The sequence below is a fragment of the Ananas comosus genome, linkage group 2 (genome assembly GCF_001540865.1).
Source record: "Ananas comosus cultivar F153 linkage group 2, ASM154086v1, whole genome shotgun sequence".
NCBI lineage: Eukaryota > Viridiplantae > Streptophyta > Magnoliopsida > Poales > Bromeliaceae > Ananas > Ananas comosus.
The window spans coordinates 3852933-3877423 of record NC_033622.1 but is presented as its reverse complement, the minus strand read 5'-3'; the positions used below and the strand labels follow the sequence as shown (position 1 = coordinate 3877423).

The 24491-nt window shown below is 35.4% G+C and overlaps 1 protein-coding gene and 1 long non-coding RNA gene across 4 annotated transcripts in view; both read right to left on the bottom strand.

Annotated features, from left to right (window-relative positions):
• On the bottom strand, positions 5178–6546 carry LOC109705974. Its single transcript, XR_002214992.1, has 3 exons — positions 6333–6546; positions 5356–5473; positions 5178–5269 (listed from the first exon to the last, which is right to left on the bottom strand). It is a non-coding gene; the product is annotated as an uncharacterized LOC109705974 (long non-coding RNA).
• The window catches only part of LOC109705952 (F-box/LRR-repeat protein 14), a 29342-nt gene continuing 18469 nt past the window's right edge, over positions 13619–24491 (bottom strand). For 2 of the 3 annotated variants that reach the window (XM_020226767.1, XM_020226775.1), the window contains exons 9-16: positions 23665–23736; positions 23222–23293; positions 22535–22606; positions 19901–19972; positions 17717–17860; positions 16063–16134; positions 14248–14394; positions 13619–14150 (exon numbers count right to left, since the gene is read on the bottom strand). In XM_020226767.1, coding sequence (XP_020082356.1) covers positions 13966–14150; positions 14248–14394; positions 16063–16134; positions 17717–17860; positions 19901–19972; positions 22535–22606; positions 23222–23293; positions 23665–23736 — 836 coding nt within the window. In that variant the 3' untranslated portion in view covers positions 13619–13965. The remainder of the gene's footprint in view (positions 14151–14247; positions 14395–16062; positions 16135–17716; positions 17861–19900; positions 19973–22534; positions 22607–23221; positions 23294–23664; positions 23737–24491) is intronic. The other variant, XM_020226781.1, reaches the window with a different exon arrangement.

The following is a 24491-nucleotide window of genomic DNA, read 5'->3' as shown; positions in this document are numbered from 1 at the left end:
AAACACGTATACTCACATCGAAACGATTATCGTCGGATAATCGTTCCGATCCGGGTTCCCGGAAGTATCAATTTTGACACCGGAACCCACAGTCGCTCACCCGTCATCTTCGAACCCTTGAAACGATGCAGGTGACCAGCCAATAAGGCTCAGCGACAACGTAAATCACAGTGAGGCACCGTCGGAAGAACTCAGAACCGAAATCGCGTTCCGTCGGCGGATTTTACCGAAAAACGCACTGGAAATCGACATTCAATTTTCGAAAAGCCTCGGATCTTGGACAACCAGTCCAAAGGTCACTCGTAGCCCGCACACACTGCGTACAGCAGCCACGAAGCGTATAATTGCATTTAAGTCCCTGCGATTACATAAAATCATATTATTTTATGTGATTTTTGGGGTTTTACGGCCCAACAGCGCAAACTGAGGACTTTCAAGCCTATCCGAGACACACGCTGATAGGTCTCGACGTGTCGGAGGCCGTGCTCACAATTCGGAGCATGGCCGTCCACTGTGGAGAGCGCGAGAGCGACACAAAACCTGCGAACTGCACGCATAGTACCTAAACAGCGCTTATTTTGCAAACCGGGGCCCCGCTGACCCCAAAGGACACAATGATCGGCACTGGTCAGGGATCATCATGCTCACTTCCGGGAATGTTGGGGTGCCCTCGGATCGCCGGAACAGCGACCTGAACCCGAGATAATGCAAAAAATAGCTTAATAAAGCTTACCGGGCCAAGGGAAGCTAGGGCACGGCCGACAGCAGCCGGGCGGGCGCACCGACAGTAGGTGAGTGCGACCGACAGGAAAAGGTTGGGATGCGCGTCGGCCGTCGACAGAAGGCGGCGGTGAGCAGTGATGCCCTAGCTGCACGGTTCAAGGGACAACTTGGCTCAAGTCCAGCCGGCAAGGGCTCCAGCGACGAGGGCACCGGCCCTAGGCGGCGGCAGTGCCCGGGAGGGAGGCTGGCTCGGCCTCGGCCCGAGTTGGCTCGGGGCGGCCGCAGGGAGCTAGCGGCGGCGGTGGCGACCTGCGGGGATGGCGGCGACACACTCAGGGAGTCGCTGGAGGTCGAGGGAGGGCGGCGTGGCTGGTTCAAGGCGGCGGTAGCGCACGGGCCAAGAGCTAACTCGGGCTCAGCCTGAGCTGACCCAACTTGGCCACGGGGAGCTCAGGGGGGGACGACGGCGCGCGGGGACGACAACGACCGACGAAGGGAGTCACAAGAGATTAGGGCCGCTGCCAGGGGGGTGGCCCAGGGTGAGGATCACCCTGGCTAGTCCACGAGCAGAGATGGAGGGTGATTTGGTGGAGAAGATAATGGATGAGATGGAGGAGCGGCCTCTGCGGCTGCCGGCAGCGTGCGCAGGTAGCCGAGGCGCGCGCGGCTAAGGTAAGGGGATGTGCTGATGACGGCTAAGGGTCAGCTGAGCTAGGCTAAGGTTTTCTTCCATGAATACCCTAGTCAGATCCTTTATACTAGGTGGCATATTTGCTCAAAAGTCCACCGAGATCTAGTAATTTCAGCCGAGACCCTGGTAGCACGTGTATTTCGCTCGTACGCACTTCGACATTCGAAATCATGCAAAACGGTACATAAAATATGGGGTGTTTTGCAGATTTTTCGTTTTGCCAACTTTCGACCCCTTCTAGATCTTCGCACAATATCAGGTGATCCGTCCATCAGATTTGCAAACGGACTGCGCCAGCGCTAGGGCTGGCAAATGAGCGAGCCAGCTCGTGTTCGACTCGCGTTCGGCTCGATATTCGGCTCGCTCGAGCTCGGCTTGAATTAATTTCAAACAAGCTTGAGCCTAAATTTAGGCTCGAAATTAATTTCAAGCCGAGCTTGAGTATTACTCAGCTCGCTTGAATTAAGCTCGAAATATATATAGTCTACTATACTATTAATAATACCAACCACTTACTATTAGGCTTTCGGCATTTAGATGAAGGAATGTGTGATTAGAATGATAGTAATCCTCTAGGATTGAGTAAGTGGTTAGTTGAACAATATGATCTAACAGCACAAAATTTGATAGCACCAAGCATTTAGTACTATCAATAATATAGTCGTCGGACTCTCCCTCTCCTCTATTTATATAGTCCGGCTACTATACTATTTATATTATCCATAGTACTAAGCGTTTTGTAATATTGACTTTTCTGCCGTTAGATCTGCCTATATATATAGAGTCCGGCTATTATACTATCGATAGTACCAAGCATTTGGTGCTATCGAGTTTTCTGCTGTTAGATCTGTCCTTTTGGCCATTTTCATTCGTTAGATCATACTATTCAACTAGCCACCCATTCAACCTTAGGGGGCTACTATCATTCTGACCGCACATCCCTTCATCCAAGGACCAAAAATCTAATAACAAGCGGTTTGTACTATTAATAGTATAGTAACCTAATTCTATATATATAGGCTTGGGCTACTATACTCTTATAAGTATAGACCCTTTTATACTTATAAATTTTCAGCTGTTGAATGTGTGATTAGAATGATAGCGGTCCCCTAAGATTGAGTGGGTGGTTCGTTGAATAGTATGATTTAACGGATATAAATGGTCGAAAGGATAGATCTAACGGTCAAAAACATATGAGTATAAAAAGATTTAAACTTATAAAAATATATATAGTAGCCAAACTCTATATATATATATATAATTATATATAATATGTATTTCAATTATATAAAAAATATATATTATGTATTTTGATTATTTGTATATAGAATTTAGATTATTGGGCCCACAAAACCAAACCAGTAAAATCCTACTCTAATTGCTGTCTTTCTCTCTTTTTCACTTCCTCGCAAAGTCGCTTTCCCTAATTTTGTTAGTATTATAATATCGTATTTCATGCATTCATTTTGTAAGTTAAACTATTAGATACTTTTTATATCAAATTTTAGATAATGTTTTATAAAAATTAAACTATAGATTGGACGATGTTAAGAATTTCAAGCAGCTCGTTTAGGGCTTGAGCTCGCTCGACTCGAAGTTAGGCTCGCTCGAGCTCGGCTCGAATTAATTTCAAGCCAAGCATGAGCCTAAATTTAGACTCGAAATTAATTTCAAGCCAAGCTTGAGCTGAGGTAAGCTCGCTCGAGCTCGGCTCGTTTCCACCCCTAGCCAGCGCGTTCAGCACGACCGGAACATCGAACTCACAATTTTGTTTCACCCGATATTGTCATGCCTTGGACTTCAGCAGAAGCTCACCAGTCACGTGCACAGACCCACCGTGTACATTACAATCACAGTAGTACACCAGGCGTCTACAAATTAATCAGGTAATCAGAGCAAAACTTAAAAGTTCATAAACTTATTACAATTACTAAGAACAAAGTATAAGCTACATAATCCTAGTAAAACACTGAACTAAGCTGCATAACTTGTAGAGGTTCGTCTATTTAACATCGAGAAGGCTCTAGCTAGCCGCTGACCCCTCGTCAGGACCCCTAGCCTTTACTGCTGTGGAAGGCTCTGTATAAAACAACCAATAAAAGGGCATGAGAACTATTAAACAATAGTTCACAGTGGGTAAGCCGCCGAGAGTGGCGAAGTACACCACTAGGTCAACTGAGGCATGTGTAACCAACAATAGATAAGCAAAGTAAATGCAACCATAGATAAAGTAAGTTAGCGATAAACATGCCTCAACTAAATATGGTTTCTAACATATCTTATATACTAATTTATCATAACAAGTTCTATAAGTCATGCCAATTAACAGTTAAATTAGCTATATGTCAGGCTGTATGCATAATATCATCATTACTTACTAGCTAATGACATCATGTAGCTATTTACTACACTAGTAAGAGTGTAAACATTCAGGTACTATCCCTATACTACTGACTATTAGGGATGTCAACCTCCTAGTATGTCCACTACTAGGTATGTTCAACTAATGACATAAAGTATCTTTACTACTATATCCATCTAAGGTTAAAATCACTTTTATTAACCCAATTAACAAAGGACTTACACATGGTAAAGTCCCAGCCGCGCCGTGCCTAATGGTCCTGTGGAAGTCAACACTACCCACAGCAATCCACTTCGGCGCTCAATTTCGTACACAAGCAAGCAATCTGTCGCTAGGCCAACTCCGAAGTGCCGGCTTGTGGGGCGCGACCCTCACAAGCATGTGCGAATGAGTACATTGGCATGCAAGCATAATCCATAGCATAGGTATCACAAGTTCATCATATCTCTAATATGGAATCTCAACTCGACACAAGGTCGACTCTCAACACTAAGTCATAATTCACTATCAACTACTTGGTGACATATTTCTACCAATAGATAGTATGACTTAAACAAATACATGCTTTACATCATATTGATGTTTCTAACGGGCTATACCCGTATACTCATATATAGTTCTCTCACTACTCCCTAAACATAAGGAAAGTGGTTTACTAAAGTCATACTCAATGACTCATTCTATTGTTCATGTAACTCATGGCACATAATCTATGGTCCAACAACAACCTCCACTACTTGGAGTAAACAAGTATTATGCAAGTACTCTTACTTGACTATACAAGTATAACATTATGTTCAATTCTAGTCATTTAACTAGATCATATTCATTAGTATGATACTCAGGTTATGTCATAATGCCCAGTTCTAGTTACTTAACTAGATTATGTACAAAACACGCAGTTCATATTAGTTCTATCTGATGAAGGCCAAAACCACTTGTCAAACAACTATGCGAAGCAACATCTGCAATACTCTCTTTACATAATTTTCATATGAGGGTGTGAATAACTTCACTATACATGATATACTAAGAGTTCTAGCATCATGTCTATAACATGGAATGGCATGATTTAACTAAGAGATACTTCATCATAATACATCATTCACTTAGTTATCCAACTGAGCTAAATGTCATATTCATATCCTTATAGCTAACTCTATTGAATGACATCATACTCAACTTGTCTACACCAGTTTATTCATATCATGAAAATATGCTAACAGAACAAATAATTTTTGTAGACTAATCAATTTCATAACCCTTCCTCCACTACATAGAGGTTCCATCATATCCAATATTAATATGCATATTGATGCATGCTCCAACTCATTCAAACATACATATGATCACATGAATATGTAATAATTCCAATTCCATAATGTCAAGAAGATATAGAGAGAATTCACCCATTTCGGAAAGGTCAAACCCACCAAATTGCTGTCAACTTTGTCGATCCCGCGAGCGAAGGTATCCGCTGGCTTCCAAGCACCCTAACAAGTATGCTGAACTAGCTAAGAGCTTCAACCGAGCTTCTTATAAAAATCTCACATAATCACTCATTTAGGTAGAATTTTACCTAGTATAGAATCCCGAACTTAAATTCCACTTCAATTCAGATTGGAGCACATCCAAACCAACCTACAATAGTCACCAAACTCAGCCATAATGCTTCACCCAAGCCTGCTGCGAACCTGCTACGAACATACACCATAAACCCCTTTTACAACTACTATCAACACATCCAACTTGGAATCGACCGTCCCTAGAGCAAGTGGCAAAGGGAGCATCATTACTACTACCACTAGTACTATTACTATAGTATCAAACTAGAGAGGGTAGTAGCTAATCACCTTCCAAGGCTCCAACTCAAGTCCTCCTGAGTTAAAATTGAAGAACCACAGTTAAAACACTGCTTCTACAGCTGTTACAAGTCTCCCCCTGTAAGGACTGAGATTTTTGACAGTGCTACTAAACTCTCTGTTGATGATGTTTATGTGTGTAATTTAATTACATAAGCACTCGTCAAGTTTCNCAGTATTTTTATTACATTGGAATATATGGACTTTTATGAATGTATTAAAAGGATTTCTGGATTTGGTAAAATAAAAGATTTTCTACCCCTCGTGGTAGCTTTTATAAAATATAAAAGTTTTCGCGTATGGAACAGTTTTCAAAAGATTTTTCGTGGACTTTTGTTTAAACATCGAATGTAAAACTACGGTGTGAATGGTGAATGTATGAATGTATAGCTATCTGTATATTCATTAAATTGTGGTTGTATACTGTTTGTACTTTTGTATTTGTGTGACGCCGTGCAAGTACAGGGGAGACTCTGTCCGTGTGAACAGTGGATTCCCTGTATTTGTGGCGGATCTGGCATACTCTGGGGTCAGGCTTTCAAAAAAAAAAATTTTCAAACGCTTTTCCGCTGTGTTTCAAACAAAAAGGGGACCCCGGGGCGTGACACCCCCAATCCAGCTGGTAGCAAGAAGCAAAGACAAGCTCAAACTTCACTACTTAAGCATCAAACTGAAGAGAGGTTGAATAGCTCACCTCACAAAGCTTCAATTCAGTTCCCTACTGAGTTAGAGCTGCGAAACACAGCTAAACAAGTCTTCCCACACCTCCAAAAGCAGCTCCACAAGTCACCAACCCAGCTAGCAACAAGAGAGAGGAAAGAAACTAGCTCAAATCTTACTTTCTTACTCAAAAATACCTCAAAACCATAGAGAGAGAAAGAGAAGGTTTCAAACCCCGTTCTCTGAACTCCAGCACACCTTAAGCTATTGCAGGGATCGAGTTGGGGAATAAAAGGATAAGCTCAAAGGTGAAATGACCAAAACAGCCTCAACCACACAGCTGCTGTACTAGGTACCGGTACTCTGGCAAGTTGGTACCGGTACTCAATGTAAAAACCAGAATTTCGCCGCTTCAATGCACTTTTGCTCTTCCGACCATTTGATCACTTCAATAACTTGCCGAAAACTTCTTGAAAACCTCTCAAAATATATGGAATAGTTTCAATTGCTATTCCCACACTTGAACTTCGTAATTTGCTAAAGTTCGGTGTACTACAGATATGGTCGCTGATTTGCGACGAAACCCATCCACTCTCCAATCTTCCAAAAACCACACCTATATATATATATATATATATATATATATATATATATAAATCCAATAAACTTCCTTTTTCTGGAAAACCATGTATCAAAACCCAAATCCGTCAGTGCCACTGGGTCCAAGACAGTCGCCATTGAAAACGAGCTATTGGATCACTATGAACAGTGTCCAATACGCACCAGAAGCCATCTCCATTGATTGGCCTCTCCGAAAACCCGAGTTAGTACTATTCACTTTAAGTGAATAGTAAAGGTCGCGTAACTTCTCCATCCTAACTCATTTTCTCCTGAAACTTGACGAGTGTTTATATAATTAAATTACACACAAAAATATCGTCAACAAAGAGTTTAGCTACACAGCCAAAATCTCAGTCCTCATAATATTACAACATACTATAAATGTAATACAACATATATGTAAACGGTGCATATTTTATACTATTTGCACAGATATTTACACCATTTGTGCAAACGTTGCACTACTATGAGAGGATGTTGCACTATTTAAATGTGTGTTGCACTCTTTCTTTTTGAAAATTAAATTTTATTGCATATTAAATAAAGTGTCATTTTTTTGGAAATGACAACTATTAAGTCATAATTGCATGTACCTTTCTCGTGAAACGAGAATCCTCATTCAAAATAAAATAAAAAAAGTAAAGTATAATTAATAAGATGAAAGAGTGCAATATCTTCTCAAATAGTGCAATATACTCTTCAAAATAGTGCAATATCTGTATAACTAGTGTAACATATGTATTGTTAATACACATTTTGAATAATTTTTACACTAAATTATAAATAGTATAGTATATTAAGCGAAAATAATATAATATATTACAACATACTATAAAATAATATAATATATATATAAACGGTGCATATTTTACACTATTTGTATAAATATTTACACAATTTGTGTAAACGTTGCACTATTATGAGAGAATATTGCACAATTTAGATGTGTGTTGCTCTTTTCTTTTGAAAATTAAATTTTATTACATATTAAATGAAGTATCAATTTTTTTAAAATGACAATTGTTAATCCATAATTACATGTATATTTCTCGTAAAACGAGAATTCTCATTTAAGATAAAATAAAAAAGAATAAAGTATAATCAATAAGATGAAAGAGTGCAACATCCTTTCAATAGAGTAAATGTTTTTCCAAATAGTGCAATATCTGTATAAATAGTGTAATATATGTATTGTTAAAACATATTTTGAATGATTTTTAGACTACAACAAATTTATGATTTAGCGACATTTACTCCGCAGTATTTATTTAAATAATGCTAATTAATATATTTAACAGCATTACTTGATAAGTGTCGCTAGATTTAATAATTTACCGGCAATTTACTATTAATGTTGCAAAATAAAATAAATTAGCAGCATAAAGTAGTGAATGTCGCTGAAGTTTTCAGCATTTTATAAAAAATGACACTAAATGTAATAAAGTAGCAGCACTTATTTCTAAATGCCGCAATATTTGCTCTGCAATATTTATTTAAATCATGCCAATTAATATATTTAGCAGCATTACTTGATAATTGCCGCTAAGTTTAATTATTTAGCAGTAATTTACTGTTAATGTTGCAAAATATGATAAATCAGTAGTATAAATTAGTGAATGCCGCTAAATATAATAAACTAGCAGCACTTGTTAGTAAATATCATTACTAATTAATATATAATTATTAATATATCCATTTTTATTTAAAATTAAAAATTTTAAAATTAAAGTTTAAAATTCGAAACATATAATTTTAAAAATTAAAATTAAAATTTTAAATTTTAAAATTTATATTTTAAATTTTAAAATTTATATTTTAAATTTTAAATTCTAAAATTTTTAATTTTTAATTTTTAATTTTTAAATTTAAAATTTTAAATTTTTAAATTCATTTTAAATTTAAAATTCCAAATTTAAAACTATTAATTTTGAAACTTAAAATTTGATATTTGAAAATTAAAAATTTAAATTTAGTATCTAAATTTAAAATTTTAAATTTTAAAATTTTAAAATAGAAAAAATTAAAATATTTGTAGTTAATAGTCACTAGCGCAAGTGGCAAAGGGCTTGGTGGTTGGTACTCAAGGTCTCAAGTTCGAATCCTAGTTAATTCACATTTTCAGCATAGTTTATTTCTAAAAAAAAATAAACGAAGCGGGTAGCATCTCAAAAAAATTTAAAATAAAATTATAATTTTAAAATTTTAGTTTTTAAAATCAGATATTTGTATTAGCAGCATTATATTTATGTGCCACTAATAAATAATTTAAAATTAGTATTTAATCCCTTTTAGCGGTATTTTTCTAATGACACTAATTGATTTATATTGGCAGCATTTATTATAAATGCTGCTGATACTTTTAGTAACATTGGTATAGGCAGCATTCGATATCATATGCTGCTAAAACTTTTAGTAGCATTTGTTGATTATTTAGCAGTATAAATAATTGTCACTAATGACTAATTTTCTAATAGTATAAATTACGAATAATATAGTATATCACGCAAAAATAGTATAATATATTACAATATACTATAAAATTATACAATATATATATAAACGGTGTATATTTTACACTATTTATATAAATATTTATACTATTTATATAAACATTGCACTATTATAAGAGAATGTTGCGCCATTTGAGAGAATGTTGCACCATTAAAATTTTCAAAATATTGCACTATTTGGAAAAACACATTACACTATTTGAGATAAAAACAACACTCTTTCATCTTATTAATTATATTTTATTCTTTTTATTTTGTCTTGAATAAGGATTCTCGTTTCACGAGAAAATTACATATAATTATGGCTTAGCGTGTAGTTGTCATTTTCAAAAAATTGACAATTTATTTAATATACAATAAATTTTAATTTTCAAAAAGAAAGAATGCAACACACATCTAAATGGTGCAGCGTCCTCTCATAATAGTGCAACGTTTGTACAAATGATATAAATATCTGTATAATAGTGTAAAATATGTACCATTTATACATATATTATATTATTTTTATAGTATGTTGTAATATATTATATTATTTTCGCGTACTATACTAAAGTATACATAATTAAGTATAAAAATCATGTAAAACTAGTGTAGAAACTCGCGCGACGCGGCGGATATAATCATATTTGATTAAATTTAATAATATAAAAAGTTCTTTAAAATTTTTAGAATAAAATTATAATTCAATGAAAAACAATGAAAGATAAAAAAAATTATAGGAGAAAAAAATTTGTTACATAAAAATTGGACTCCTTTGTACTTTTATTTAGGACATTTTCTACTAATACCGACGATTTTGTGAAGTACCGTAGTGCCTTCAACCCATTTTCAGCAAGTCCATATCTTAGTCGATACTTTTCGTTCTCCGAAGCCATTAGAGGAGAGGGATACACAATCTTTGCATAACTATACATTACAAATTTAAGTGATCGAGATCAAGGGAGGAGGGTTGGGGGCTAGGGTTAGAGTTTGACTCACCCGATGTTGACGGCGAGGGCGAGGCCGGCGCGCCTGCAGGGCTTGAGGTTGGAGCGGACGTAGTATGCGAGATCGTTGTCAGGAACGCCATAAGCCGTGCCCACAGTTTTCTCGAGCAACGCCTCTTAGAAAATAGAAACTAATGAGGCGGGAAGTCGAAACAACGACGTTACAGAGAAGGAATTAATGAAACGGAAAGCAGAAGAGACATACATTACGAAAAGGAATTAATGAGACGGGAAGCCGAAGAGGCAGACGTTACAGAGAAAGAATTAATGAAACGGAAAGCCGAAAAGGCAGACGTTACGAGGAAGGCGAACAGTCACAATAATTGGAGAGTAAAAATTTTAAGAATAAGAGATTATGGTACTGCCACGTGGCAAAAAATTATGAGAAATAATGTATGTGTATAGATGTGTATTAATAATGCATATGTTGACCGACCGTCCCTAGATCAATTGGCAAAAGGCTTTGTGGTTGATACCTGAGGTCCCAAGCTCGAATCCTAGTTGATTCATATTTTCAACTAAGTTTATTTCTAAATGAAATAAACGAAGCGAGTGGCGTGCTACCTATCCCTCAAAAAAAAAANAAAACACATATGTTGTACTATTTACACAGATATTGCACTATTTTGAAGAGTATGTTATACTCTTTCATCTTATTAGTTAAACTTTATTCTTTTTATTTTGTCTTTAATGAGAATTCTCGTTTCACGATAAGGGTACATGTAATTGTGGCTTAATAGTTGTCATTTCTATAGAATTTAATACTTTACAGCTTAGTAATTGTATTTTTCTAGGCATTTAATGCATGTATTTTTTATGCATTTTGAAAGATGGGTAGTTTGGTCATCTTTCTGAAAATTCGGTCCGAACCTGCAAAATCTATATAGGCGGCCTTACTTTTACAAAAGCTCAAACCTAATAGATTTTTTATGCAAATTGGCTATAATTTTTTAATAGTTTAAACTATTTGATATTTGACAATTAGATATAGATTATAGATTAAAAAATAGAAGAAATATTGGAGTTTAAGTTAATTTTATATTTTACAAAATTTAATTTTTATCCTTGTATAAAATATACTAACTAAATCTGTATAACTAAGTGATACATTCATATTTTTAATTTCTTTTAGTTAAAAAAGTTATTTATAAAATAGTTTTTAAAACTATTAAATTTGATTAATTTTAAAATAAAATTGTTAGAATAATATAATTATTCAAAAATTAAAAAAATATTAATAAAAACTTATTTTTTTAATATACTAAATAATTTTTTAATTATAAAATTTTAATAATTATATATTTTAATTGACTATCCACTGCGAAGTGCGTGCCATGCAATCCTGAGACTCGTGGCTGAGAGGAGCTCAAGCGAGGGGCGCGGGGCGCGGTAGCGGCGCGGGGCGTGGGCGCGATGCGGGGAGCGGGCGGGCGCGGGGAGAAAGCGAGCGCGAGGCGCGTAGGGTGGGCCCCGTGCGGGTGAGCCCCATCCAAGGGAGAGGGGAGGGGTGATGTGGGGCCCAGGCGCGCGCGCAGCGCGGCGTCGGCAAGCGAGGCTGGGTGTGGTGCGGCGCGGTGCGCGAGAGGACGCGCAGCGTGGCCCCGTGCGGTGGGGCCCAGCCAGGGGACGGGGAGGGGAAATTTGTTTTTTCCTCTCTGTTAAATTTTTTTTTCTCTTTTTGTATATAGAAAAAAAGATATTTTATATTTTTTTAAAAATTTCAATCTATTTTTTAATAAAATTTAAAATATATAAATAATTTTTAAATAGCTTAAGTTATTTGTATTAAATATAAATGTTAATTTTATAATATTGAGCATTCAGATATAGATTGTACATTAAAAAATTAAAAAGTAGAAAAAGGGTTGATGGAGTTTAAGCTATTTTTATATTTTGTGAAATTTAATTACGAGAATTATATAAAATATACTAACGCACCAAATACAAACAAAAATTTCTCTTCTTATTTCACTAATTAATGGGGGACTAGCATATCTACTAAAAATTTTGAATGCTCTGATTATATCATTTATTATTTCTCAATCCTTTAGACACGTGACCATGTTTGGAATAATTAACATGAGGTAAATTCATTCATACCCCTCAAAAGATTAAAAATATCATAGATAATCTTGCAAAATTAGTAATATCAAAGCAAAAAAAAAGAAAACAAGATGAAGAAATACTTAATAAAGTTGACGAACTATTTCAAAATAGCTTATTGTTGAGAGAGCTCATTATATTTTCTATGTTAGGAAAGATAGCTGCATTTATTTAAAATCGTTCCGTAATTTTTTCGTAACATTTCATAATTATTTTAAAATTAATTTTTATGACTAATTTTAAAAATTAAATTTTAAAATAACTATTCGCAGCATCGCGTGGGCTTCTTAACTAGTAAATATATAAAGTTTCAGGAATAAAAGCCCTTAGATCTCTTAACTTGTTTAATGTTTGTGGGGATGAAATCATGCAGATAAAGTATTATCAATAATTCAATATAAACATATAAGGTTTTAGAAATAAAAGCCCTCAGATTTCATAAATTGTTTGATCTTAGTGATGCTCCATTCCTTTTTTTCATAAAAATTTAAAATTTAAATTTAAATTAATGCAAAAATTTAAGTAATAAAACTTAAAATCTGTATTTATTCTATTTTTTAATTTCAACAAAATCACATTTAATAGTTTTTGTTTCATAAATTTTTTGTCACGCCCCGGGGCCGATTTTAAAAGTCTTTTTAAAACAGAGTTGCGGAAAACGTGCCATTTTTTTTTTTTTTTTTTTTTANTTTTTTGAATGTTGAAATACTAGATATTAAATATCAATTGTTTTAATAAGTTTATTATACATCTCCTGTTTCTGCATTTTAAAAAGTTTATTACATGCATACTTAAAAACTACGTACACTGAAAATCTAAGCTATTGTTTTTTTATCTTGACGTCCACAACAATTCCCAGAAGAGACTACTCACCGCTATCATTGAACCACTTGTCCCCAGACGAAAACCTTCTGTTTACCGTTAAACTCTTCAATTCTGATATTTGATTTCTAATAATCATTTCCAATAATAGCACAGACAACATTGACATTGAGAATGGATTGAGATGTGACATCTTGCAGTTGAAATCCTCTTTGATTGTTATTCTCCCTTTGAATTTTTTTCACTACTTAAATCACAATAATAATAGATCACAAAGATACAAGAAACAAGAGCTAGAGTTAATCATCATTTTAGCTCCAGTTAAATGCTTAACATATATTTACAAAGGATTTACATCTTGAACCACAGTTTGCAGCATCATGCTGAATGCTGAGGAAGAATATATACACTTCTCTCAAGCAATCTCAGTTTCAGGCTATGAGAGAAATAGCTTCACATTCAGCAAACATGGTCCCCCAAGAACACTCTAACGCCAACCCAATATTTACAGTTCAATCTTAAGATCAACTACCCAACAATAGTTTCCAGCTCTTAGAACATTCGTGATACCTACAGTACTGAAGTGCACCAGTTTGATTTATTTACAGCAATTTCCATATTCCAATTATTCTGGTCGCACATTCACCAGATTCGGAAGAGCAGCCAACTGAAGCTTCTTTATCTCTGTTGCTGTCACCTTGCAGAACTCCAAGGAGAGCGATCGCAGATTCTTCAACGGTTTCAGGTGGTGGAGACCTGCGTTGGTTATTCGCGAGTTGGAAACATTTAGAGAAACCAATGCTGTCAGCCCTGTAGGAAGAAGATAGAGATGTTAGAAAAGGAATCGAAGGAGTTACGAGTCTGTATGATTGAAAACACCCATGATACCAAAGGGAATAAGAGTTACCAGAAATCAATTCAAGAGTTTTATCTGTGAGGTTGCCGTTTTGAGAGAGATTTAGGAGAGTGAGAGAATTAAGGTCCTTGATGTTCTTCACACCATTATCGGTGATCAGGCCGCCACATACCTCTAGAGACTGCAAATTCTTGAAGTCTGAAAAACATACATTGTGCATAAATAGTCATACTTCCAAAGGGTGGCATAACCTTTGTCAAAATTTGATGATAAAGACAGACAGACAGACAAAAAATATAACCAAAGCTCTAGACAATTTTCATTGAAAGAAAAGAAGATTAGCTTAGGCAGTTTTTTGCCTTTGCACTTTTCCAATTTTACTCCAGCTCCATATGGTTGAAGGCATACAGGGGTGAAGCTCCTTAGTTCAGTTTCTGTCTGACTGATGGGAAACTATATCTAACTAGTCTTGTTTTGAAACATACCAAAATATGCAGTAGGATTTTATTTTTGTTTCTCTATTTTTCTAACATGAAAATGAGTTCACAAATTGAGCAACAATATAAAATTAAATAAGTGAATTCGTAGGTGGCTTAAGCCACATACAATTTGGGGAGAAACAAGGACCAGTGAAATGAGCGATGCCAGAAGTGCACTTCATTTTTCGTGTCTCAATCATCAATAACAGTTACCTAAATCAAACAAGTCGATTTATAATGATCGAAAGGAACCATGAATAGACCTCTCTGTTGCATGATCTTTTTTTATGTGGACAAAAAAAGGTGAGAGTTGCAATTTTATCCAAGTAGGGTGAAAACAATGCAAACTCGGTCTTAGCTACAATTGAAAGGAAGGCAATCAATTGGTCATACTCTAATTACCATAAGCACAAATAACTACTTTTCTTAATAAAATTTTTAGCATTTAACTACATAAATGTCAACTATGACCAATTTGCTGACTTTTAAGTGTGTTTCTGTTCACATGAAATCATACTGCTGTTAGAAGGTATGCCCTAATTTCGTAACAGCTTGATTCCCTTCAAGAGGAAGGTCAGGAAAGAGATGAAAAGAAACGGGCATAGAGTGCGCAATGAACCAACAGAAATACCACACCAATGGGAGAAGCCAGCAGCCTTAAATTTGAATCAAGCTCAAGTCATGTTCGTTTACACCTTGAATCAAGCTTGCATTCAACTTCGATCAAGCTTGAATTGGCTAGAGTTTAACAAAGCAAGCCACTCAATTTTGGTTGGGTTCCATCAACTTAACACTGCAGGACTTGTAAAGTAAAAAATTCCAACCAAATGGCCCAACTTTTATCTTCTCTGAAATGTAACACCAATATGGAGTATTTATGCACCAAAGGTTGCCGGGTGGAGTCATTTCACTTAGGGAGTAAAATATAGACCTAATCTGAACTATGCTGAATTTCAAATGAGGAATGTGATTTAAAAAAAAATTCTAGTGTTCAACTAGAACTTAACAATTCCTGAAAAAAGTCAAGAGTATCTAATCAGTCTGTCCTGACAATCTGAACATTGAGAGGTACCATTAAGTTCTAACAAAGAGGAAGTTAAAAAAAAATAGCAGAAAATTAATATATTTATAAAATAATGTACCAATTTCAAAATTCACTATGTTTCAGGTGAGGTCTGTAACTATTTACCTTTAACTAAACAGAGAAGTTACCTCATTCTTCAACAAGGTAAAGTTCAACGACACAAAAACGTCTGTCAGGGAAACTAAATTGACGAAAGCAAATCCAAAATGACTAGATTATAATACATGTTCATAAGATGGACTAAAATATTTTTCCAGTAGTTTTATTAATTAATGAAAAGTAATAATTTTAATGTATACTTACGTCGGAAGAAATTAGTCCCATGGTCTGTGATACGAGCTCCAAAAAGATCTAGATGAGTCAATCCAGTAAGAGCTGCATCGCATAATGAAAGGAGATAATTAATCAGGTGCCATACTAGTAAGATAGTACCTTTGATACAAGTTCTAAAGCAATGAAATATGCATTTTAATACTCTTCCAGTCCTTGGAAGAACTGAATATGTTCGCAGAAGACAACCTTAAGGCAATGTTTGGTTTGGTAATTTTTATTCGAGGATGGTGAAAAATATTTCCCGTATACCTGCTGTGTTTGGCTGGAATATAAGTTGGAACAGTATAATTCCACCATTCACCCTGACTTACTATTCCAAGGGCTACACACCTGCTATAATTATGTTTCCCATCTGATTGGAAGTCAGGATAACAGAGCCTCCATTTGTTTAGTAGTGATATCGACGATATCTACCACTGTATCCACTACATTCCCCAACTCAACACAGCTTCAAAATAGAAGTTTAAACAAGAGGATATCTACCACTATTTCCACTTAATTCCCCAACTCAGCACAGCCTAAAGATAAAATTTTAAACATGTGAAGAGGAGAGATCTCTTTGGAATAATACTTGATTTCAATCCAACATAAGATTAGGCTTTGTTGTTACATAAATAATTGTGTTCATCTTGTTTTCTAGTGGTGTTCGATAATGACGTGATAAAGTGACACAGAATGGGCAAACATTAATGTATCACCGTTCACACTGAATACTAAAGACTAGTAATCATGTTAATATGTTTATATTTTCTTTGAACTGTTGAGTTAATTTTAAAAAACATGTTTAATTGACTGTAAGAACTGCTTAAATGCCTAACGTTAGGAAGTTTCTCCACCTAAAAACTATCTGATTTGCCTAAACGACATTTGAAGTGGAACTATGAATGAGAAACATCCGATATTCAACAAAGTTTCTAATATCAACTTCCCTTGACAAAAGTTGATAATATGATCTTCGCTACATTGAAGTTTTATCTAACATTACAACAGGGGGGAAAAGGTCATAATTGTTATCTTAGCAGCATTTATTGCCATAGCAAACACGGTCTAAGTTCCAAAATATATCCCCTTGCTTTTCTCATCTCAAGAAAAGGCCACAAGAAATTTATCTTCCGCATCTAAATTTAGACTATTTTCTAACTCTATTAGATTTGCTACTAATCAGTACATTAAATTTACATCTAGAAACTTGGTTCAAAAGCTAATACAAATAAAATTCAGATCCAAAAAAATTTAGTACTTAAATGTATTTATGACTTAAAAAAGTCAGATTTTTTTTTAAAACAAAGGAACATTTCTTAATTCAAAGTCTAACAAAAATACTCAGCTTGGCACATAACTGGTTAAATCTGAGGAAACCAGACTGGTTATAACCCTGATCCAGAGATTCCAAACTAATCATAAGAAAGTTAGCTGGTGGGTTAAGGCCATAAGCTATAGCCCACAAGAATTCTGCAAAATTGCTTATCTTAACATTCAAGATGAATGGAAACTAGTTGAATATAGTGTCAGATAGAAAGAACATTCAAATATGCAAACCTCATAATTTTATCGAGTATGCAGTATGTACAAATTTTCATGTGACTGAAATTGCCGTCAACAACATAATAAATGGAAGACATACTTGTAAGAGCAGATATCCCAGCATCTGTGATCTGGCGAGCATCAAGATTAAGTGATTTAAGAGACGTCAATCCAGCGAGTTTCCTCAAACCATTGTCAGAAACCATAGAGAAGGAGAGATTGATGCTCTGCAAGTTGTTTAAACCTAGGAAAATGCAATAGAAGTCAAAGAATAATGAGATTGACATTTGAGATCGAAATTACCAGGTCAACAGCATTAAGAAATACTAGGAAGAAACAATGACTGCAATAAAATGGCTAAAACTACGATAAGTTCAACACCATCCTAGAATAGCCAAATCTAATATCTTTCAGTAGAAAGCAAAGAGCAAAGGCAAGAAGGCACAATAGTTCCACAAAAATAAATGTAAAGATGACGTCATCACTTCTAGTGATGACATAAGAGTAACTAATTATACCAATTATGACATTGAGAGCAGCTAATTATTTCAGAGAATGCAGAAGCTAACTAAACAGAAGCTCTCCCGTCACCAAGATCAAAGTGCATCCTATTAGGAAAAAACATGACTGACTCTCCAGTAGGAACAATCATCTAATATTCATAAAATACAATGAACCAACAAATTTGGGTTTGAAATTTGCAAGTCTACAAAAATTACAATATGAGTTAGCATTTTCAGCTGTCTCAAAATAACCTTACTATAAAAATGTACTGTGCATAAGTCATGTTATCCTCACTTACTAGAGCAGTAACACATTGAATTACATGTACACAACTAGTTAAAAGCAGTGATATGCATATGTAGAGGCATGGAAGTACTAAGAAAGAAATGATTGTTTGCAGTTGAATTTTGCAGTAAGAAAGAAATCATATTACTAACTATAAGATGAGCCAACACCTTATAAATGATTCTGAAGAAAATTAAGGTAGTGTTTGGTGGGACGATTACTGTCCTAAGGATAGCAATACATCTTCTGCGAGAGCTCTATTTCATGGAATCATCCTAATTGTGCTACCACGCTCCATGCTTCTGGCTGGCCAGCTCTAGGTGGAATCCCAAAATTGCCAGAAAATTAATAGGATAGTACACAATTATTCTATCACTAACTAAAACTCTACACCCTAAACTATAACTACTTCAAAAACGGCCGAGTTACGGATTGCCTGTAGATCAAATGCGAAACATAATTCTGCATCAGAGCCTAAATTACTCGAGAACTAAACAACTATAAGAGTGGAAAAAGTAGCATAGAGAGGTGTAAACCCATTCCATATACTCTATAACGAAAAAGTGCCAAGAACATTACCATTCATGGCAAAAATTTGACAAACCAACAACCAAGAACATTACCATTCATGGTAAAAATTTGACAAACCAACAACCGCACAATATGCTCTTTGACAAAATATATATTCAAAGAGAAGTAATCATCGAGCCCATATCAATTTGATCAGACCACTTTAAATCAAACTTAGAAGAAAAAAATGAAGAGACATTTGGCTTTTACAATTTCTCTATTCTTTGAGAAATATTTAAACTTAGAAGAAAAAATGAAGAGACATTTGGCTTTTACAACTTCTCTATTCTTTAAGAAATATTGAGAATTAGCTTTTATTAACAACCATTAACAACCAGAAATACATACCATGGCTTGTTTTTAGCATATTATTGTTAGTTAAGCGAAAGCAAGAGTAAGCAGCAGAAACATGTTAGTCTTTATTGAAAACAGTTAAAAAGGGGGACCGGGATTCAGCATTGTAACTAAAGCTGGATGGTACTAACTCACACACAGAAATAAGCTAACGACTACCTGAGGACTCAATTGTCTATTACACATCTGCATGAACAATTCTGAGCATTTCTTCACATTCAAATAATTCAACATAATATGGCAAATTTCTAATCATATATATTTAGAAGAATCTAGCTTAAACTGAACAACAGAACAATCATTAGTACTTCCAGTAGTTCCTACAGCAATATTGTGCGACTCTGATAATCATAATTTTGATTAGAATAGCTTATCTTTTAAAATCGACATCCTGACCATACATAGTGCTCTAGATATTACTGCACTAAGAGAAGAAAACAAGCATATGCAACATACCATGCAACAAAACACAAGCAAAAGGATTACACAGCATCTATGTTATCCTTTTTGATGAACATATGCAACTTAATATGCAACATAGATATCACATATTAAAAGATATAAGACCAACCAGAGAGATGACGGAGTCCATTGCTTCCGACTTCAGTGTCTGATAGCTCCAAGCTTTTCAACTGTAGAAGACCTGAACCACAAAAAGAAAAATTATTAAGGACCGCAGAAGCAAGATGTTTACTGAAATATAATGTGTCATTGTCTTCAAGGAGGTGGAACACAGCAAGAACACTCCAAGACTGGAAACTTTTACCAAAAGATTAGTGATTATCTAACTTAGTCTTCCTTTTGGCTACTTTCTCAAGATCTAGATGAGGTCAAATATGGAGCACCATACCAATCAAATATCCAGTAAAACATGCCGCTCAATCCTTTATATGAATCCACTATCCTCTTTAGTGTTTTGTCATAAGATGCAATTAAAATGTTTCAACCTTGCATATATACCAAAATGTCTTTGTTAGCATCAACCCTCCAACATAATGGGAAGCTGGTGATTGGTAAGGATTTTTAAAGCCACAAGACCTGCTTCCTGCAGGTTCACCCATCACTGAGCCCGCGGCTCCATTACATATGGAGCACCATAACAATCAAGTATCCTGTAAAACATGCCGCTCAATCCTTTATATGAATCCACTATCCTCATTAGCGTTTGTCATAGCAATTAAAATGTATTCAACCTTGCATATATACCAAAATGTCTTCGTTAGCATCAGCCCTCCAACACAATGGGAAGCTGGTGATTGGTAAGGGTTTTTAAAGCCACAAGACCTACTTCCCTGAGGGTCACCCATCACTGAGACCGCGGCTCGATTAACTGGATACTCTAGAATGAATAACTTGTTGGAAGCAATCCACTAGCCCAAAATGCTATAGCCCAGTTATGGAGTCTAGCCTATTCAGACTTACATACCCCCACACCTAACCATAGCTACCTGATGTGGAACTATCCTCAAACCTTGAGATGTCAATCGCAATCACACACAGACCAGATTTACCAAGCGATGTGAGATTCTAGAGGTGGCTCCTACATGTACATTTTTACCCTTAACACCTCTTCCATCAATTTTTCTCTCTTTTCCTCCGAACAAATGCTGGAACCCTCATCAAGTTGCTATAAATCACAAAGTGCTAAGATTGACAAAATTTTGATAAAGATCGAGTAAGATCATATGCTGAATGGTTCAAAAATTTTCCAGAATACAAAAGATACAAGTTTGGAGTAATGGAATACATGTAGTAAAGCCAATTCTTTCTGTGTGCCATATCATACATTATGAAAGATCGGAAATGACTAGAGAACCTGAGACAAGCCTATCACATATGAGAGACCTAACACATTACAATGTTTTGCAAAATAGAATTTGCTTCACCACGCGATCCCAAAAAAGGAGATACGTTATCCCCAAAACCACATCTTTATACTCAAATAAAACAGTATGAATTTATAAGATTGTACACCACTGATTCTTCATAAATCAAAAATATTACTATACACAAATTAGGTTCCTGTTTCTAAAGTTAAAAATCAAGAGCGAACAAAGCAGAAGAAAGGGAAAATAACTGAGACTTATTAATCACCAAAGGACGACTACGTGCATTAGGATGAACTCATGCCCTTAAGAGAACTGGTATAATCTCATTCTGATGCTTCATTCGTCAATGATACGTCTAGCAAGTGCTCCATTTCTTTAGACTAGCCAAGTATGCGAGCCATGCACATCATTTAAAAAATTAATATTAGTTGCATAATATATATTTCTCGATTGCGCTTTTGACCCATCCAAACTATTATTTTTTATTTTTAAAAAACGTAATAGCTTCGTGATATATAACTTCAAAAATATGATAATGTTTATAGTAATGTTTGCTTCTTAATACTTTTATTTGATAGCTATACATGGACCCTCGCTCCTCGTCAAATATATATGTCTAACATTAAAACTGGCTAAATAGAATATGCACACGTAAAAATACGTGTAATGATCCATAAAAGAAATTCATCTATATTAGGGGAGAGAAGCAGCTTGTATTAGCCTGTATTATTTTTGAAGTAACATTTGAAGTAACATGATCGTGGGCTTCACAGAAAAAAAAAAAAAAAAAAAGTGGGAGATTTCGTATGAAACTCAAGATCTTTTGGAAATACGAAAGTATTAGGTATGAGAGAAAGTTGGATGATTCATAATTTAATATACCTTTTTAAAAAGAGGTTGTTTCCCTATAAAATTGCGTTATTATCGAATTGTTTTCATATTTTCCAGTAAAACTGCAATATTGTTTTGATGTTTCCTAATAAAGTTTAGCTATTATTATTATCTATATGAGAGGGGTATTATTGTCATTAAAATGATAGGTACTTCTATTTTCATCCTTTAGATTTGGTCCGATGGTATAGAATATATATATATATATTATAATAATTTTTTAAAAATGATATACATATTTAAGTGGTTTAGATTTTATCTGAAGCCGAGAAAGAGTGGTATTACTTCATGAGCAAGGAAAAATATTGGAAGAAAGATAATATCAAAATTCACTCTTTTATTAATAGTACAGATAATGGCTTAACAGTCTCCCCAATAATTTCTCTAACAACAGATTTCATTGAAAGAGAAATCAATTGAACTTGACACAAAAGCTAAGATTAAGCATTAAATTCTATAGTACAATTAAAACAGATAAAACTCACCCTTTATGTTTAATAATCCTTCATCACCTATCTTACAAGAATCCAAGTTCAAGCTCTCCAAATTAACCAAATCTGCGAGAGAGAAGAAAAATATGATGATTGTTATTTGTTACATAACAGCAGATAGCAAAAACGAAATCTTGTAGCCAATAAAATCTGAGTAACATCTCTAGAAAAACAAAGACCATGGATAAACATTTGGATGAAATAAGGTAGTTGGCCTAGTCCCAAAGAACAAGAAGCAATCTCATCGAAAAAACTAAAGTGGCAAGAGGAATTAATGGGAGCATGGAATTACTAGAAGAAATGCCTAAATTATGGTCGATCCCTCATTCATTAGTATATACATATATATATAGGCTGGTCAGGTTTAAAACCATAAACATAAAAGATGACCCCTTCCTCTCCCTCCCTCTAACAACTGCTTAGTCACACAAACCAATGACAAAAGAAATCCATCATAGAGGAACTTCACATTAACCTTTCATAGGGTAGATTCAATATACCTTCGCTAAATAAGAAGCGCAAAAACAAAGTTCTTCAAGACCAGGTTTTAGAATTACATTCACAACAGATATGATCAAATGTAAGACATATCTCCAACATACAAATTAATGAAAATAAAAATAATAATAATAACAACAACAACAACAACAACAACAACAACAAAAGGAAGAGAAAGTTCACCTTTCAGATGCACCAAACATGCATCAGTAATATGATTAAATCCCAAATTCAAGACCTTCAACTTTGAAAGCCCTGCAATGGCACAAAGGATGTGCGGCGAAACAATGAAATAATGGGCATAGTATGCACATCAATAAAGTAGTTGACACAATGCCATACCAAATTATACAGGGAATCAGAGTTAACAGCATAATTCATACTGAACTGAAAACTAGGAGAGTATTACACTATTTAAACCATGAAAATATAGCAGACTACACTGTCTAAAAGCTGTAATTCCATGTAATGCAATATAAGTTGATTATCATGCTGACTACAGAAATTTAAACAATCATCTAAGATCCACAAATATATTGTAAAAAATCTCTTGTTCAATGACTTTGATCACAACCAAATACTACAGTAATTCAGAAACATTCAGTCAAATAATTAATCAAGCTCACCTGAAAACTTTTCGCAGCCTTCATCGTATAAGCCACATCTACTGAGATTCAAGAATAATAATGAAGAAAACCCTGAAAAGCCAAGATCAACTTACTAAAATACCATTTCTAAAACAGAAATCTGAGAACATTAAAATACAGTAGAAGCAGAGTGATCGGCAAGAATCAGACCAAATTAACAAAGTATAAATCAGCGCCTAACAATAGATCATTAACACAGAAGCAAATTTCAACTAAAACAGATACAATCCATCATAATGAAATGAAGCCTCAAGCAGTGATTTAAAAAGCACGCCTCAGGCCCGCGCCTAGGCGCTAGGCGAGGTCGCTCGCGCCTAGGAAGCCCCTAGGCGGGCGACCTCACCCAGGCGCGCGCCTCGTGCGCCCAGGCGCACGGCTATACTGAGGTGCAAGCCGCGCCCAAAGCAAAAAAAGAGGGCAGATGGGTTTGGACTTTGATCCAACATCCAGCTAACCCATTAAGTGTAAATAAGAAAAAAAAAATGAGAAGCCCTAAAGTTGATCGGAATCCCTGAGGTTTCCGCTCGTCACTCAAGCAACCATCGCTCTCTCTCCTTCTCGCTAGCAAACCTCATCGCTCGAGCAACCTCATCGCTTCGCAGCCTCCGCTCGACGAAGAATCTTTCTTGCTCCGCAGTCCGCGCGATGTGCTTCGCTTGACAGCTCGAGCAAGAGTATATCTCTCCTTCTCGCTCTCTCTCTTTCTCGCTCACTGTCTGAGGTTCAACCCACAACGAGACTTTCCCCTCTCACACTCAGGTGTGATCTCTTCCCCTCTCACACTTTTTTAATTTCTCTTCCTCTCC